The following is an 18,685-nucleotide window of genomic DNA, read 5'->3' as shown; positions in this document are numbered from 1 at the left end:
ATCAGGATTCTCAGAGCAGCAAATCAGCTCATATTATTGCCACGGACAAAGTGTGGTTTTGGTGGGGAAAAAATGGCTGTCCAAGTGGCGCCTGAGGGGGGTAAAGATTTCTCTTCTCCAAGTTGCAGAGGAAAGTGCAAGAAACTTCATTTAGGGACTAATTTGCCCCAGAGGATGTTTCTACTTAACCCAAGGCTCTTGGTGGTTGGTTTATACTTTCCTACTCAGTCTCACTGTTCCTTGTGGCAGGACGCTGTCCTGGCAGCCTGACAGCAGCAAGGCATGGAGCTGCAAAGGGGATGGCAGGACCACAACCTGTCATTCGAGAGAAGTTGGAAGGGGGACAAGCTGCCTCCTATATACCACAGCCTCAATCTGATGACTAAGACACACGTCAAGCCCCTCGGCCTTCTTGGCCAGCTGCCATGAATGCTGGAACCCAAGCCCCATAGCCTGCCCCATGTGAACTTGAGAGGCTGCCATTAAAGGGTCAACAATGAACTCGATGCAAGAATCACTGGGTGGGGTTCTCTGGCCTGTGCAATGCAGGAAATCAGAGTAGATGATCCTAACGGGTCCTTCTGGCCTTAAAAATCTATGAATTCAGTAACATTTATCACACCACGGTATCTCATATTGATCACTGCAGCTACCTGAGCAGAGGGAAGTACTGCAGTACCTCAGATGCTGCCATGTGGGTACCCACCAACTGTGTAATAGCTACAAGCATCTGATTCCCTGTGCAGACTCTCTATTCCTCATGCTGCTATGGACACGGCCAAGCTGCAGAGCCCAGCTGGCGTTTGCTACCCTGGCCATTAGAAAACCTGGCTCGTCACCGGTGAAACTGCACTCACTTGATCTGAAAGCCAGTGAGAGGCATAAGTATAGAGCCCTGAACAGGTCCCCAAACTATTGTGACTACACTACTCTTTTAAGAGAGCTATTGCTCTCCAGAATGGGCTGTAGTTATTCCTGTCTCTCTGGCTTTTGTGATAGTAGAGAACAACACATGAAGGCACATTTACACAGAGGCACTGAATAAGTATCCATAATCTGCAGGAGAGTCCAAGTCCCAAAGAGTTGACTTTAGCGGCACAATTTACGTTGGGGGTGATCAAACTGAGCTAATGTATGCAAAGTGCTAATATATGACAATGGCCTACATTTGATGTGTGCCAGGTTTGGCATCATAACAAGCTGTGTAGTTCGCCTGTTCTTGAAGAACATCCAAGCTATTGGTGTAAATATGCACTTTCTGCCAGATCCCAGGCATCTGATGTAGGATAATAATTGGTGCTTTGTGGGGAAGTGGTATTTTTGAAGAAGGTGTACCAGGCAACCTGCAGTGAAATACTACGGCTAGACAGGCCTGGAGGCACATGTCCAATTATAGCCCAAATTATTTCACTCATCCACACTGCAAAGCCAAATTCTATTCTTATATCCAACGTTACCTCTGTTGGCTTCAGCAGAGTGATCCTGGACTTACACTTGGGAATATGGCCCAGGAACTGGCTTTATTTCATTTGCAAATAATTTTTAAAAAGTATTTTCTTCCTTGGTTAGTTGAACAAGTGCCCCTTTCTGATGAATGCCCGCAGAACCCCCAGGCAGCAGTATGACATTGTGTGAATTCTATGCATGTGGGTTTAGTTATGGGGTAGAGGATGTAGCCGGGATGGTCACCCACTCCTGCCTTAAAAAGGCTTAAATCAGCCTGGGGACAAGGCTATGGCAGGGAAGGAAAAGTGGGGCTGATTGGGGAAAGCAGCCTCGGCTGGGGGCCATGTCCCAATCAGGCCGAGGCTGGTGTAATGAGGGCCCAGCTGGCCCTTGTAAGAGGGCTGGGGCCAGAAACCAGAGACAGACTCCCTTTAGCTTTGAGAGGGAGGGTCTTGGCTGCAGGGAGCTGAGAGAAGGTACCTGGTATGGAGCAGGGCTGGGGGAAGGCCAAGGGAGCTGGGGAGCTCTGGCCTGGAAACTCCCCAGGCTGTGGCCTAGTGGAAGGCCAATTAGGTACTGGGGGTTGCAGGGGGCAGCCCACAGGCAGGCAGAGGCAGCAGGTCCAAACCCCCCTTGCCTATGATGAGTGGCTTTTACACTGCAGCCTGCCCCAGTGAGCGGAGGCTAGATGGTGACTGGCAGTAGCCCACAACTGAGGCAAGGTTGGGATAGAGGGTTGGGTGTTTCCCTGGGTGGGGAGACCCTGAGACTGCGGGGGTATTGCCAGGGGGCAGCATCCCAAAGACAAGAGGCAGCTGGTCCTGGGAGGAATATGGGGGGTCAGCAGCAGTGGGACACCGGCCTGCAGAGGGAGCTCCGGAGGCTTGAGATGCTAATTCGCAGAGAAAACCAGCAGGAGGCGCCGCAGCAGTGAGTCATACACCATTAGAGAGGGTGAAGCCAGGAATGGGCAAAGCACGGGAGAAGTCCACCCTTGGGAGTCAGAACCCTAGGTGGGTTGGAACTCAAAGAGGTTGGACCAGTGGCTTAGCACTAGTGCACTTCCGTGTTGGAGATGAAGCCCTGGTTCCCAAAACTGGTCAAAGGAAGCAGCTGCTACTTTTGTCACTGTTGAATACCAGGCTAGATAAACCTTTGGTCTACTCCATTGTGGCCGTTTCTATGCTAAATTTAAATCAGTGAGTTCTGTGCGAGTCTGGAGGGAAGAACAGACCCGGACCATGCTAATGAAGGAGACAGAAAACATCAGGGGACTCTGTGAAATATAAATCAGCATTTTACCTTTATTTGACTTATATCCTAAAGAAGCCAGTATTCTGGCCCTTTTCTCCTCTGAAGTAAAGACTGGAGGATACACACTGTGCACACGGACAGGACACAAATAGCGACAACACTGCAAAGCTGTGGCAGCAAGCCAACCAAATCCACACACTGCACTCGGCCCGCTATTACTCACTTTGTCAGTTAAAGGGCAAACACATCCCCTCCTGGCTCCCAGCCTGTCACCACTACAGGAGATGGGTGGTGCCGTTGTCCTGGGTCCAGGTTTAGAAGGGGAATGGGATCACTGACACCACAATGCATAGCAGCTGCAAAGAGTGGTGCCTACAGGGCATTCCCCTCCCACACTCAGGGGGACTAGGCGAAGGGGAGGCACTAGGAGGACCAGGAGAAAAGAGGAGGTGAGGAAAAGTTGAGGGATAAGACTAAACAGGTGATAGACTGAAAGGAGACAGGGCAGGCAGATGCTATAACAAATGGAGGGGGAGGGAAGTATGAGGGAAGAAGAGGTGAAACATGGGTATTTCCTGGTCTTGTCCGAATTCCCGTCGATCCTGGCTGCGGCCCTGCCTAGCTCCTCGCTGGGAAAAGTACCCAAGGGAGCAGCATGATGAAGGTTCAGAAGATACGTTAACACAGGGACACCACAGCGAGGCAATTCAGGGCCATCCTTCTCTCTCTCTTCCAGACCCAGTGGGGCTTCACACACAATATTTCCAAAAGCAGGCTAGGGAGGGCCAGGAGAGAAAGAGAGATGTTAGGTGCAAGCTCATGTAAAACTCAACTGGCAGTAGGCGGCAGTCCTGCATTCTTGGCAGGGGGAATGGATGGAATGACATCTTCCATCTTGACCACCTCTAATTCACTGTAGTCTTGGTTAATTTCCACGTCCTTCCTCACTGTCTCTCAGCCACACAAACAATTACCCCTTGTTTTGCTCATACGCAAGAGAGCAATGACTTCGGCAAAGGGGACATGTTTTCACACTCAGCTTGTGTAATGTGAGCGGACTCACTCCACAGACAAAGGGGTTTCTGCAGAACGGAGAGCCAAGTTGTACCAAATTACCCCACACCCCCTCCGGAATGAAAAGGGACGACTGCTGCTTGAATTTTCCAAATGGATTTTAGAAGCACTTAAAGGATCCCTGCAGTGGTTCCAGTTGCTAAAATTCCCTTACACGTGAGGACCTTTAAGAGCACTATTCCTTACAGCCTGGGGTCCTCAGTTCCTTTATGAACCAACAAGCTCTTAAAAGCTTCTGATTTCCCACCAAAAGGAACCAAAATAGGAACATTTCAAGGTGCTGCCAAAGCCCCTTAGAGTATCAGAAGCAAAGGGCAATGTGGACAGAAAGCAGCCAGTCAGCTCAGGCTAGAGGGAGATCCTGCTGCTAATGCAGTCAACGAGGCTGATTAACTAGCAGGCAACGGCTGGTCACAATGGATGGCTGAGCTCTGCTGACCTTGGGGCTCTCAGTAGATCTGCTATAGCCTGTAGAGAGAACGCCCTAAAGGGGCAGGCGGGCTGCAGGCAGATCGATCCCAGAGGCTGCTCTAAAACCAAAACCCACCGCGTTTGTCAGGGTGTGATGGCAGCAGACCCGCCTCAGCATAGGCCTCCTCAGAGCCTTCCCCAGCCAAAAGCTGCTCCTTTAACTTCGCCAGCTGTTTGGAACAAGCACAAGGTTAGATTAACCTCTCTTGCCCCACCCCCAGCCTTATTCCACAAGTCACCCCCCACCTGTCACTGCATAGAGTGCCACGGCCTTATTCCTCTTGCCACTGTGGCTTTGATGTCCTCCTCTCACTTTCCACGCTTGTCTCCCATTCACTTTCCTTTCAGGCAGCAGTGAACCTGTAGCACTGGTTTCTCTGCAACAGGGCTTCCATGTTCACGGCCATTGTTTCCCGCTTCTAGAGGCGAGGGCCATCTGTGGCAAGGAGACTCTGTGCTTCTGCTCTGGCAATGTAGCTCCCAGGAAGCCAGATCCTAATAGCCCAGATCTCTTGGGAAGATCCCATCGGAATTAGGGCACTATGCTGGGGCCCATCTTGATCGCAGCGCAGCTAGGTGTGATATAGTGACACATTGCAAAGGCTGGTTGGACCGAGAGTCAGGAGACCTGGGTTCTAGTCCCAGCTCTCCCATGACTGCCATGTGATCATGGGTGATTCACTTCCACTCCCCAGGCCTCAGTTTCCCTTCACATGCTTTCTATCCTGTTGTGGGCTGGCTGGCTCTTTGAGGCAAGCTGGGCTCAGTCTTTCCCATGACTTAGCAGCTATCCCTAAGCCTCACCAATGAGCTTGCAACATAAGGGTGGCTCTGTGACCGCAGCTGGTTGCAATGGGCTTAATTAGCTGTAGAGGTGAAGCCAGGAGATGGCTAGTTAAACAAAGCTGGGAACTCAGCAGAGGGAAGAAGACCCAGGAGGGAGGAACAAACGGGAGAGCCTGAGGAAATCAGGCTGAGTTTCCCCATGGAGCAGGGTAGGTTCCTGTGGGGGATCCCTGAGATGCGGCCTAAAAGGAGCAGGGAGACCCTCAGAGGTAAACATGCTGGTGAAGGGGAGCAGCGGGACAGTCCTGCTGGGCAAGAAGCAAGAGAAGAGAAGCTCTGCAGGGATCAGGAGATGCAGAGAACTTCCGTGGGTCCCGAGAGGGCTGGAAGAGCTGCTAGTTCGGGCATTTGATTTGGACTTGAAGTTAGATGGATCTTTTGTTACCCTGGAAGGGGAGCGAACTGTTGTGTGACCTGGCCAGAGGGCCGAGCCACAGAAAACAGAGAGGGAGAGAGGAGAAGACAGCGGCTGGGACTAGGCATCGCGGCCACGGGACCGGCCACCGAGCCACGGAAAACAGAGAGGGAGAGAGGAGAAGACAGCGGCTGGGACTAGGCATCATGGCCACGGGACTGGCCACCGAGCCACGGAAAACAGAGAGGGAGAGAGAAGAAGACAGTGGCTGGGACTAGGCATCACGGCCACAGGACCGGCCACCGAGCCACGGAAAACAGAGAGGGAGAGAGGAGAAGACAGCGGCTGGGACTAGGCATCACGGCCATGGAACCGGCCACCGAGCCACGGAAAACAGAGAGAGAGGAGAAGACAGCGGCTGGGACTAGGCATCGCGGCCACGGAACCGGCCACCGAGCCATGGAAAACAGAGAGGGAGAGAGGAGAAGACAGCGGCTGGGACTAGGCATCACGGCCATGGAACCGGCCACTGAGCCACAGAAAACAGAGAGGGAGAGAGGAGAAGACAGCGGCTGGGAATAGGCATCGCGGCCACGGGACCGGCCACTGAGCCACAGAAAACAGAGAGGGAGAGAGGAGAAGACAGCGGCTGGGACTAGGCATCGCGGCCACGGAACCGGCCACCGAGCCACGGAAAACAGAGAGGGAGAGAGGAGAAGACAGCGGCTGGGACTAGGCATCGTGGCCACGGAACCGGCCACCGAGCCACGGAAAACAGAGAGGGAGAGAGGAGAAGACAGCGGCTGGGACTAGGCATCGCGGCCACGGGACCGGCCACCGAGCCACGGAAAACAGAGAGGGAGAGAGGAGAAGACAGCGGCTGGGATTAGGCATCACGGCCACGGCACCGGCCACCGAGCCACGGAAAACAGAGAGGGAGGAGAAGACAGCGGCTGGGACTAGGCATCGCGGCCACGGGACCGGCCACTGAGGGGCAAGAGACCAAGTTCCCTGCACTGCTGTGTCCCTAGGGGCAGGCGGGAGCTGGAGCCGGTTCGCACCGGTTCCCACGAACCGGCTGTTAAATTTAGAAGCGGTTTTAGAACCGGTGGAGAGAAGCTTTGATGGGCTCCCGCCCAAAGCCTGTAATTCGTCCTCCCGGCCGCCGGGGGGTGCTGCGCTGCAGGAGCCATGTCGGCTGCCTCCCGGCCCTGCTGCTGCTGCTGCCTGGGGGGTTCCCTGCTGCTCCCAGCCGCTCTCCCCGTCTGAGTGCCGCCCCCCCCCCCCGCCTGCCCGAGCCACAGCCACAGCCCAGAGCCCCCGGGCGCACCCCACCCCCCGCCCGCAGCCAGCCCCCGTCGCACTCCCTGCCTCCAGCTAGCCCTGCCCCAGGTCCACTGGTGCCCTGCAGTTCCCAGGGCAGTAACCTGCTTCAAGGGGGGTGGCAGGGAGCAGCGGGGACCCACACATGTGCACACCCTAGGGTGACCAGACAGCAAGTGTGAAAAATCGGGACGGGGGTGAGGTGCAATAGGAGCCTCTATAACAAAAAGACCCAAAAATTGGGACTGTCCCTATAAAATCGGGACATTTGGTCACCCTAGCACACCCCAAGGGAGTGGCGGGGACCCATACGTGAAGCAGAGCTCATTTCTAGTTCAGGCCCATCTTTTTAAAAAGGAACTTTAGGTAGGGTTAACATACCTCTGTATTTTCCCAGAGATGTCGGGCTTTTAGGTCTTAAATCGCTGTCTGGGTGGAATTTTTAAAATTTAAAAATTTCTCCCAGGAAAATAAGGACGTATGGTAATCCGATTGGTACAAAAAATACATACTGTGGCACATCTCTTAAATCAGGACTCTTTATAGGGAACCGGTTGTTCAGATTTTAGCAGCTCATCACTGCCTAGAGGTGAGAGCACACGCTCACACTGGCCTTGTCTGCTTAGACCTTCCGCTGTCTGGTGCAGGGACTGTCCCCACGGGGTGGTGGATTCCCAGCAAAATGGAGACATGCGCCTGGAGTCGGCCTCTAAGTGCTACTGTGACACAAACCAGCATAATAAAGGACCTGGGGAAATTCATCTTGGGAGTAGGACTCTCTGCTGTGGTCCTGTCTCTAATCTGAACCAGTTCCCCCCGCCCCCTCTCAGCTCCTTCGTGTGACCCAGTGACGGGATTAAACACGACAAAACAGAAACACCTGCCTCTGTAGCTAGCCCCTTCTGCCTCTTCCCGGGGAAGGGTTTCCTGCTTACGGGAACTTTTTTCCCCAGCGTGCCTTTCCGGATGCTGGCCCTGTAAATATGGCAGAGCTAGGTCACTGCTGCAACCTAACCAATGTTATTTCCTATCGCTCCCAGTGCAAAGCTGATGCTGGATTCTCCATCACTGGCCACTTTTGTATCACGACTGGATGTTTTTCTAAAATATCTGCTCTAGGAGTTACTTGTGGGAAGTCCTAGGGCCTGTGCTATGCAAGTGGATCACAAGGGTCCCTTCTGGCTTGGCAATCTATGAACATTTTTCTTCCATCTGATGAGTATTTTAAACCCCTGCTGTGCTTTCCTCTTCCTCCTCCCGAGGAGATGGCCCATTCTCACACTGGGGCACTGAAATTGATGAAAAACAGGCCGGGAATGCAACATACCCACTAGTTCAGTGTGGGTATTATTGACCCACTACCGGCTTTTGTCTGATTCACTCTGCATCAATGCGTGCGCCTCTCACCTGTTCAAGTTCTTCAAATTTCTTTGCCAGCTCCAAGTCTAGAAGAAAGAACACAGGTAGTGTAAATATTGGTGCTGCTTCCTGAAACCCCCAGGAGAAGGAATGTCCTCATTCACCCTTTATGAGTGCAAGGCCTCTTTATCATTGAATTCCTACTTAGCCCTGAAAATATAGGTTAGTTGAAAACCCAGCAGAAGAGCTGGCATTTCCTACAAGTTCTGTAGGACTTTCCCTTAATGCTAAATAATATTGTCGTGTTTGTTTTGTAACTTATACAACATACCTGATGGGTACAAATATAGCAGCTAAAATAAGGGCATGTACTGACCAATACCAACTCAGCAGCTCCCCATCACCTGGGCTGGGCAAAAGCCAGAACAAATGGGCCTAGCCCCATGCCCTGAAGGCTGGTAACTCAGGCTTTGTCAGACTAAAGCAACAGGGGAATTATGCATCTATGGTTAAGTGAGAGAGCAGGAGAGAACCTATGCCGTCGCCGTTACAGTTATGCTGGAAAGTGTTGGTGGCTCCCAGCAGGCATGTCTTTGACTATTGGCAATCACAGACCTTGCTGTGGCTGATCCACATCTAACCACCCTTCACTCAGGATCAGTATAAGTGTGAGGGGGTGGACTGGAAGAAGTTAAGGTGCCCAGGTAGGCCTGTTAACTCCATAGGCTGCACATGGAGGGAGAGCCAGGGAGCAGCGAGTTGATTGCAGGCAGGTTCAGCTGGGCAGGAACTGGCGGAGCCTATCAAGCCAAGAGGCTGGCAATAGCCAGGGGCCACTGCTGGGAAAGGCTCAGTCGCTCCTTGGGAAGAGAGAGGAGCGTTTGAGCAAGGAGGGGAACCAGGAGTTGTTGGATGCAGTCCAGGAAAGAAGCAGTGAGGGCTGGGAGAGGAAAGTCCAGGATTACTGGACTGGAATCCAGAGCAGTGGGTGAGCCCAGGTTCCCCTATCAGCCATCATGGGTGTGGCATACACCAGGCAGGGGCAGTGAATGGGAAGACTGCCTGAGTCACTGTGGGAGGGGCAGAGAATTGAAGGGCTGTACCCCAGAAGGGGGAATGCTGAGTGCCCTGGCTGGAGGGCTGAGTCACCAAGCGGATGCTGTGGTGCCTGGGACAAGAGAGGATGCTGCGGTGCCTGGTGTGATGGCATGTGACCCCGGAAGGGTAGTCGACCTTGAGAGCTAACCCCCAGAGTGACCAAGAGGAGGCGCCAGACAAGCGGTGAGTGGTGCGCCCCAGGACAGTAAGAAGCAATTAAGTGCCTGGATGGAGCAACATAGCTAACACAATAGAAAACACTGCCCAGGGGGTGAGGCTACATGCAAGGCCAGGCAGAAGCTGAGCTATGTGGGCAGAGGTGGTTTCTGGGGTATTTAGTGCAAACCCGGCAGCTCTGTGGGGCCCATCTACAGAGCCTTTGCCAGTACAGCTACACCAGCAAAGCCCCCTACAGAAGACGCAGCTTGTGCCAATGAAAAGAGTTCTGCAGGCCTAGCTCTCCCACCTCCCCAAATGACATTAGATATGCTGCCAAAATCACTCTTCTCTTGGTACAGCTGAATCTACACTAAGGGGTTTTTCACACTTCTAAATGACCTGGCAATGTCAGCAGAACTGCGAGAAGCAGAAAAGTGTCCAAAAAGCCAGGAGACATCCAGAGAAGCACTGGTAACGTGGCCTTGAGAGGAAGCCAAGAGACAGAGCTTCTTTTGGGCAGAGTGCTGGCTGGAAAGATGCATGGAACCGTGAACCTAGAAACTATCTGCTGCTGTTTGTTCTTGCTGCATTCAGGGAAACAGGTCTGTGTACAGTCTTTGTAAATAAACAGGATTGCACCAAAGAAACACCTGTTTCCACCATCAATTTCTCCCCCAATGGAGACAACCTGCAAGACTCAGAATATTGGTTAACTGATTGGGCCAAAAGGGGCACCAATATGCATAAACCCAATACATTATATCGGTCTTGATTTAAAAGACAGCATGGTCCAGTGGACAGGCTGGGAAGCAAGAGAGCTGGCTTCTGTTCCTGGCTCTGCCTCCTGTGACATTTGGACAAATCCCTTCAAGGTTCTGTGACCCGCTTTTCACAGCAGCAAAACAGAGATTGCAAAAGCACTTGGGATCTAGGGATGAAAACTGCTACCTAAGCGCTTGCAATTGTTACTGCAGACACATCCACTTCTTGCGGCATTTCTGGCGTCTGCTTTGGCTACAGTCCCACAAGCCAGCGGGCTGCCCAAGGACTGCGGCATCCCAAAAGCGAACAGCAGCTGACACTGGAACAGATGGTCTCAGGGGAGAATAAAAAGGGCTGATTTACTGACGACACTGTGCCTTGGTGTAAACCCTCTGCCTATGCTTCCCTTGGAGATTAATTGTTGGCAGTTTCCCGGCATAAAATGAAGCCTGCCTCTTGGAGTAATAAGTACATTAACCCATAAGCCTGTTCTTTCTTGAATGCATCCTATTTGTAAGCTGAATTCCTTCATTAGCAGAACTAGATTGATTTGCTTTGCAGGATTATCCAGCCATTCAGAACTAGGCTGCCTCCCTGAGTTTACCAGAGGGAAGGGTGGAGACCGTCACAGTCCTTGGGGCATTTTGTCACTGCTTGTCCCTGTGTTCTCCTGTTTTCATCAGGATTGTCACTGTGAAGGGAACACAGCACAGTCCTGCTCTGAAGACCTACGCTGCCAGTGAGAACCCATCCATTGACTTCAGTGGGCTTTGGGCTGGGCCCTCAGCAAGCAAGTGTTATCTCATGGATTTGAATGACGCTCCCTCCTTTTGTGCCAAGAGAAGTCTCACGATACCCTGCCACATTCTGGGCTTGGGATCCTGCTGAAATCGACGGGAAGGCCTGGAGCCCTTAGAATTTCACTCTCTGGTTTTTGGTCACGTCCGATCTCGCGGCTGGGATAACCTCCCACGTGATAGCACAGTACCTCCAGTCCCCGCCAAACCAGAGCTGCAAAGGGCTGGAGCAGCAAGAAAAATCCCATTGGCTGAACTTTTCCCAGCTTTAACAATGTCAGGTTCTGATGGGCGTTCCCCCTGGTTCTTAGCTCATCCAGAGAACCCGGCTGAGTCTGATCACCTCTTTGCTCTCTGTAAAGCAATTACCCCGGGTATAAATGGTGATCAGCTATTTGTAGTTGCTCCTATTGAAGACATTGCATAAGTTTTAACATTCCAATCAGACCCTGAGCTGCCTCTGAGGGCCCCTAGCTGCAGAGAGAGAGAGAGTGTGTGTGTGTGTGTGTGAGAGAGAGAGAAGTGGCTTCCCTCCCCCCCGACCCTGGGCTTGCTCTGAGCTGCACCCATCTGCTGGAACAGTATAGAACTCTTTCCAGCAGCCAGGGATTACTGGGGTGCAGAGACGCTTCCCTCAGTCTTCCTTGTCACTAGCCATGCCACTTGTGTCTGCTACGGGGATGTGGGGACTGGAGAAGCTTCCGTGATAATTCAGTGCCACCTGCAAATTCCCCTGTGCTGTGGGAGCCTCCAGGGGCCAGCTAAGATGGCCTTAGGTCAGACTTGCAATGGAAAAGCAGCATCAAGCAACCCCAGTGTACCAGATGATCTGATCCACTGGGTGTGGGTCCCAATCCTACAAGGTGCTGAGCGGTCTCCACTCCCATAGCAATCTGTGGTAATTCGGGGGGCTCAGCCCTTAAGCATCAGGCCCTTAATATTCAAATATACAAAGCTGCCTCCAGGGATCTGGGATGGGAAGCTGATGCCAGGATTGATGAGCGTGTTACCCGCTCCTTCACTTACTGCTATCCGCTGGTTGCCTCCAGCCGAGGTTTTTGTTAAGCAGCAGCGTCAGCAGCACATCTTGGTGATTGGTGTCTCCTCTCTCCGGAAACCCTTGGATTTCTGCAGCACATAAAACACCTCTCTCAAGCTGTGATATCGGGATGAATGGGTTCCCCAGCACAAGAACGGAGGAGGGAAATATCTCACTGCTGCATAATGGGAGGTTGGGAGGGATGTGGGGTGGGAGAGGGAGATGTACTGGGGGGGGTCTCCCATGGGTCAGTGAGGTTGCAATCCTCACCCTCAGCCCTAACAGAGCTGCTTTGTGGCTGCTCCTTCTTATAACAGGTCCTGGTCAACGTGGTCCCTCCGTTACGTAGAGGGGAGTCAGACAGTTGCATTGCCTAGTCCATCATCAATCCACTGGGGACTCCCTCTTCGCCCCCGCCCTCCCCCAGCTGCCCCCACAGAATTGCACTGGAGCTGGGGAGGAGCTGGGAGTCCGTGCAGCTGGTCTTCCCGAGACCAATCCCTGGTGCACACTTACTGGAGTTCCCACCAGCCTAGAGGTAAGAGCCCCCACCTCTGGGCTAACTCCCCTGCTGTGCTTGAGATAAACCCGGCACAGGTGATAAAAAGCCTTTGTGTTCACCCAGGTGAGAGCCAGCCAGGGGCAAGCTGGCCTCAGAGCTACTCTAAGTCATGCCTGTCTGCCCATGGGGCCATGGACTGGTCCAGCACCAGGCAGGGCCACCCTCTATGGATGTCCAAGAGATACCTTCATTTCCCTGGGAAAGCCCCCTGTGCTGACTCTAGGCCACCCGAGGATTCCCTGTGCACAAGGGGAATCCTCCCAGAACCTGTTAAATCAACTGTCTGCTGCCAGAAGGGGACAGGGCCTTCAATGAAACCCCCAGACAGAGCGTTCTCTGTATCGTTCCCTTAGGGAGAGTGAGGAATGTCTGCTCCCTGGAAAGATCGCTCCCCAAACCCCATGGATTCACCAGTATCTGATCAACAGACAGTCACCATAGTCCAAGGCCATATGCACCGAGACTCTGTTGTGTTGCAGAGACCAGGAGCTCCCAGCTTCCCCCAGCCGGTCTCTTATATAGCCTGAAGTGCAAGGTAGGGCACACAGTCAGCGTTAACTTTTGTGAGGCAAGCAGTGGGGGAAATGCATGGAGAGTACCCAGGCTCCCATCCCATTTCAGATCCCAAAGCTCCTGTAGAGACCATAGACAGGCAAGAATGGTGCCCGAGGAACAGGACTCTTCTCTTCCTCATCCTCCAGGCTTCCGTTCCCTCCGCACATGGAGGTGAGGGGCAATCATTTCACGAAAGTGGCTTCACCCTTATCTAACCTTGATGGGTTTAAAGCAAAACATGCGCACACAGGGGGCAACACGTTATTATTATGGCTGATCTCATGGAACCTAGTGGAAGCTTAGGGGGTGCAGGACGTCTGTTTAGACAGCGGCATAAATCTGGGGGAGCTGAGGAGTTGCAGCGCTGTGCTTACTCTGATGGTCATAAATGCTGATCAAATTCATCCCTGGTGTGGTACCTTGACTGGAATCACTGGGCCTGATCCTGATCTCAGTTACAAGCCAGAATTAAACCCCTGGAATTTAGTGGCATCACAAGAGGGGTGCGTTTATCATGGTGAGTTTAAAGATGATTTGGGTTATGTTGGTTTTGAAATGTTGGTGGTTAGGCATGTTGGAGTTTGCTTTAGAAAAAAAAATATGAATGCACAATCAGAATAAAAGGCATTATTATTAAACCAACCAGGCAATAGAGGAGGAAAAATCAATTTAAAAGCAATGTTATTTTCTAGCTTATATTTGGCTGCTCCTGTTTCCCGCTCAAAGGCTCTGTAACAAAGATTAACGACACCATTTCCCGGCAGAATAAGTGTGAGCCAAGACGCACTCAAGTTACTTAAAGAAGAATATGTAAAAAAGAAGCCTCCTTGGATAAAATGTCTCTTATTGACACCTAAAAGCTATCAGATCTCATACACTCTGTGCCAGGACCATCACTGGATAATACCAGGGCATTCTTTTTTCCTAAGAGATTTTCTTTATGAATAGCAAGAGAGATTCTCATGAGACACATTCCTTCTGATGTGACACAGTCACTGTTAAATGTGATGTATTATACAACCAGAAATGGACATAGGGATGGTTGTAGGTCACACTAATATCATGAGGCCTCTCAGTAGCTTACTGGTTGGTCAAATGTTTAGTATAGCAAGGTAGTAATGGGTAACCTTATTTCCTTCCCATGTGAAAATCAGTGCTGAAGGGTTGGGCCAAGCAGAAAGGAAAATCCCCCAACCAACCAACCAGCAGAGAGAAGTACCTACCTGTGTCATCTAGGCTGAGTTTCAGCTTACCTTGTAGTGCAAGAGGTTTTCCATGTGCAGACGGTATCAACAGCATTATGGAGAAAACAGTTAGGAGCCCAAGGCAGAGCTGGACCGAACAGATTTTGTCCATGTTCCCGCCACCCAAAAGAACTCTTCCTTCACGCTCGATGGAGGACTTCAATGCAACCCGGCTCCAGAGGAGCTCACTTTTAAAAGCCAGCGAATGTGCAATGATTACAAATGGTCTTGGGAGGAGAGGGAGAAAAAAATCTTCTGAAATATAATTCAACCTGTCAATATGATTCACTCCTTGGATAATGGACAGATTAACCCAGGAACAGACGTCATAAGGAACCCGGTCAATATGTCTCTTATCTGACCAATCCCATGAATGTTCCCGCTCTCACACACACACGCGCGCATCCATATACAGGTTCTGTGGCTCTATTATAGAAATGTATTCCGTGAGCTGGCTCACAGGGAGCTCTGCAATTTATTATTGCCCTCTCCAGTGCTTGTGCTAATTAACCTGAGATGTAGAAAGTGCCAGAATGGTGGAGAGGAAGACAGGGCTGTTCATTTAATTTAACTGATTGTTGGCACTCAGGTGCATTGCTCCATCACAATGACTTTGTTGAGCATTGGTTTTATCATCAACAGGCAAAAGGCTGCATTTGATTTCAGGGTAGAGTATGCGCTGGGGGTTAAATTTGACATCAGATACGAAAGTCATCAAAGAGGAGCCAGATCCCTTCAGTTTTGCCCATTTGGGAGAAGGAAGGGTGTTTGGATGATCTATTTTATTGGCAAAAGCCCATGTTTTATTAAGATAAAATGTGGCAAGATGCACTGTAAAACCTTTCGGTGTCTGTTTTAGGGGTCTGGCTTCATCTTTTAAGCTTGTATTTATTGCCTTCCCATCTATCTCAATGATCTGTTAGGAATTTTCAATTACAACTTTATGATACCAAGAGAGATGCTGCTATAACGAGTGTCTTGGTAAACTCTGTTCTCAGCTCCTGCTACTTTCCACGAGTGACGCTGCAAAGATGAGCTGCAGAACTGAGTCACTCACAGCCTGCACTAGCAACAAGCTGATCTGTACGCACAGTGCCACTGACTCACCTGATATTCTTGGCTGCCGCAACGCTGTCCCGAACTGCCGATCTCACTCCGCCTGGTGCTACCTGCAATTAGCATTAACAGGAAGGCAATATTGACTTGGAGTTGGGATTTCTGGGGTTTGTTTTCCAGCTCTGCCAACGACTTGTGGTGTGACCTTGAACAAGTCACTTTTGATGCTCCAGCTTACTCAGCTATACAACGGGGACTAAATAAATTAATGCTGGTGAAGCCCTTTGAGATCTTTGGGTGAACGGTGCTATTTAAGTGCAGAAAATGACAGTGATTGCTCATGAAAATGAGAGACAATAGGTCTGACCCCATAAGATGCTCTTCTGCAAGGTGCCAATGGGCCTCAGCTCCCACTGAAGTCAATGGAAGTTGTATTGACATTGTTCAATGCAACCTTGCAGAATTGGGACAATAGCCCACCAAGGCGGTGTAGTGCCCATTTCCCTCTTGATCTTGATTTGCTGCACCCCTGCTCACTAAACCATTGCCCAGGCTAACCTGAGCAGACATGGGCAATCGTGCTGGATTGCACTGAAGTTCTGTGATGGGAAGGGCATGATGATAGCTGGGAAGATAGCATATTTATTTTCAGCTGTGTCCTATCTCGATGCAATCAGCCTTCTAGGGCATGTGCAAACAATTATCCTCTAGCCAAATGAGGTGTGACATGACACTCTGGCTTTGGCGGTACTATAAAGCAAGAGGAGAAATCAATTTGTCTTTTGGGGGTGCTGACATAAGGTAGTGATGACTAGGGTGATTTCCAAGCCCAGAGAAGCTGAAAGTTATCCTGCAACTCAATAATGTTATGAGTGTGTTTAGCATCTTATTAACTGGACACCTGGAGATCTAGAATTCAAACAAGGACAATGCCAATTACAGTTGGTTGAATTTCTTTCTTTCTTTCTTTCTTTCTTTCTTTCTTTCTTTCTTTCTTTCTTTCTTTCTGTCAAAAAGTAATTTAAATGAAAATGACATGAGGTTAAAATGGAGATATTTCATAGTTGATGAAATTTCAGTGAAAATTACCAAAAACTGAAAAAATGTAGGTTTTCAATTTGGAGTTTTCAATAACAAACAAACAAAGAAAAACAACCAGCACAAATCTGAAAAGTTCCTGCAAGAAAATTTTTCAAAAGGTTTCAAAACTTCCTGCAAAATATTGGTATTTTCCCACTACCTCTAAATCAGATCTTTCAGAGACCAAACAAACCAGGACTTTCTCCTTCATCAGAAGTTAGTGCATCAGCTAACTGTGATGTCTATTCCCTCAGTGCCTCTGAAACTATTATTCCATTCAGACATGAGAACTCCCACATTCTCCTGGAGCAGGTACCTCCTGATAACACACAAGTTAGCATATGTCACCAGTTTGACTAAGATCAATTTAATACATAACAAGCAGTTCTCAGTCTGAGGTAGTACCACCTTAAGCAGGAACTCGCTGTGGATGTTAGCAACCTTATCAATTATAGTTCACACTCAAACCACCCTTTCAGAGGGAAGGGTCAGCTAAAGAAGTTGGTGGTTCTGTAACCAGTAGCTGGTTTTCTGGCTCCCTCTCCGCTTCTCTCCAGACCTGGTGTAGAACTGAGTCTTGTACTGGTATCGATGGTGGATGCTGCTCTCCTGGTGATAGATCTGAGTAAGGTGTCACTGCTGAATCCAGCTGTCAGCAGCCCTTGGTACCAATGAGGCTTTGTTGATGTCTTGTAATATCTTGTAGAGGGACACCGGAAAAGCTCCTCACTGGGGTTTGCTCTAAGATTGCAGAGAAATTCCAGGGGGGGTAGCACTGGGCTGATGTGACTGTTCAGCCACCCGAAGTGTCCTCACATCTATTGTGTTACCTCTCCAACATGATGGGCACATGAGGTCTGGTGCTGTAGTGTGATCACAGTGCAGACCATGCTCATCTCTCCGTCTCCTTTCTGCTGGGCTCAGAGCCTCCAGTGTCACTTTTCCTGGTGTCTGGCCAAATGAAGGACCTGAATGAAGGCGAATGGGCAGCCATTCTGCCTGATGAGACAGATGTGAGACTGGCAAGTATGGAATGAGGTGGTATCTAGAGGAGTTGGGGGGGAACTGTACATGCCTGCCTGTTGCCAAAGGTCCTATTGGGTTCATTGCTGCTGTGGGATTACTGGATGGCAGTGACCGGCCTTAATGAGAAGTTTCCCTGAATGAAAGGGGCTCTGTGTTTGGCCCATTAATCCATCTGAGAGAAGCTTTGTCAAGTTGCAAAATGCTGACAAAAAAAATGTCACTGACATTTCAATTAAATGGAGACAAATTTGGATGAAATATTTGCAATATTTTTCTTGTTTTTAAAATCAGCTCCAATCATCAATAATGTCTTGCATGTCATCTGTTGAACGACTGCCTCCTGTACTTGCAGGCAGCTGATGTTTAACTTAAGAGTTCTCCAGCTTTAATCTTCACGGTCCTAATCTGTCATGGCCGCTTCTCACGGGCACAAGCTCGTGAAGCTGTGCTGGCATAGCATAATGTATCTGGTGCCAAAAGGGAAATGAGCAACAATGGACAAAACCCACCAGTCCATATTGTTGGGAATATGCAGACCAGGGACACACTGGCTGGATTCCACTAAACTCAGAGGAGCTGCCTGAACGTGCACCAGCTCTGTGTATGGACAAATGAGGTTAAGCTCTTCAATGTAATCCCACCTCCATGTCTTTCTGCATTCCGCTCGTCTCTCTTTGCCCCTTGCGAAGACCCTCTTGGTTCTTGTGTGATAAAACCATTCAATCATGATAAGGGTCATCAATGGAGGTTTGCCATTATCTTCAAAGGAGCCAAAATTTCACCCAGTAGCTACCGGATGAAAGATTGATTCTCCAAGTAGCTTAACCTCTGATTCATCGCAAAGCAGCATTCACACCTCTGGGACAAACATCCGTCAAAGAGAATTCAATATATTCCTCAGATAACTGTTAAGGCTTGCCACCAGCCTTGGCTTGATGAGATGGAGAGGGGCTGCTTCACACAGCACATAGGGGGTTTGGAAAGAGAAATCTAGTCTTTTCACTGGCACTCGGGAGGCTCTGAAAAGCTTCCCACTCCGCGTGCATTCCATGTGAGCTGGAGCAGTGTGCTCTGGGTTTGCCCTGGCTCCTGTGTTCTCCACTGAGCCGCCACATGCTGGATCCCGGTGAAAACACCCACTGCACTTCCCAAAAGAGTCTTCTCGTCAGGGACATGCCA

The 18,685-nt window shown here is 50.3% G+C and overlaps 1 protein-coding gene across 1 annotated transcript; it reads right to left on the bottom strand.

The window, feature by feature from the left end:
• Positions 1-3,112: 3,112 nt before the first annotated feature.
• On the bottom strand, positions 3,113-14,456 carry UTS2B (urotensin 2B). The gene is made up of 5 exons (XM_030575629.1): positions 14,354-14,456; positions 11,971-12,072; positions 8,177-8,214; positions 4,322-4,415; positions 3,113-3,475 (listed from the first exon to the last, which is right to left on the bottom strand). Exons 1-5 carry the CDS (start codon positions 14,454-14,456, stop codon positions 3,450-3,452), a joined length of 363 nt encoding a protein of 120 aa, XP_030431489.1. The 3' UTR covers positions 3,113-3,449.
• Between the last annotated feature and the right edge of the window lie 4,229 nt (positions 14,457-18,685).

This window comes from Gopherus evgoodei, chromosome 9 (genome assembly GCF_007399415.2).
Source record: "Gopherus evgoodei ecotype Sinaloan lineage chromosome 9, rGopEvg1_v1.p, whole genome shotgun sequence".
Classification (NCBI taxonomy): Eukaryota; Metazoa; Chordata; order Testudines; family Testudinidae; genus Gopherus; species Gopherus evgoodei.
This window is presented reverse-complemented; position numbering and strand designations above follow the sequence as displayed.

Excerpts from the sequence above, each read along its gene's own strand:
- UTS2B (XM_030575629.1), bottom strand. The coding sequence starts at position 14,456 with ATGGACAAAATCTGTTCGGTCCAGCTCTGCCTTGGGCTCCTAACTGTT. Across the intron at positions 12,073-14,353 it reads AAAACCTCTTGCACTACAAG|AAATCCAAGGGTTTCCGGAG; the intron begins GTAAGCTGAAAC and ends TATGTGCTGCAG. Across the intron at positions 8,215-11,970 it reads GAGGCAACCAGCGGATAGCA|ACTTGGAGCTGGCAAAGAAA; the intron begins GTAAGTGAAGGA and ends TCTTTCTTCTAG.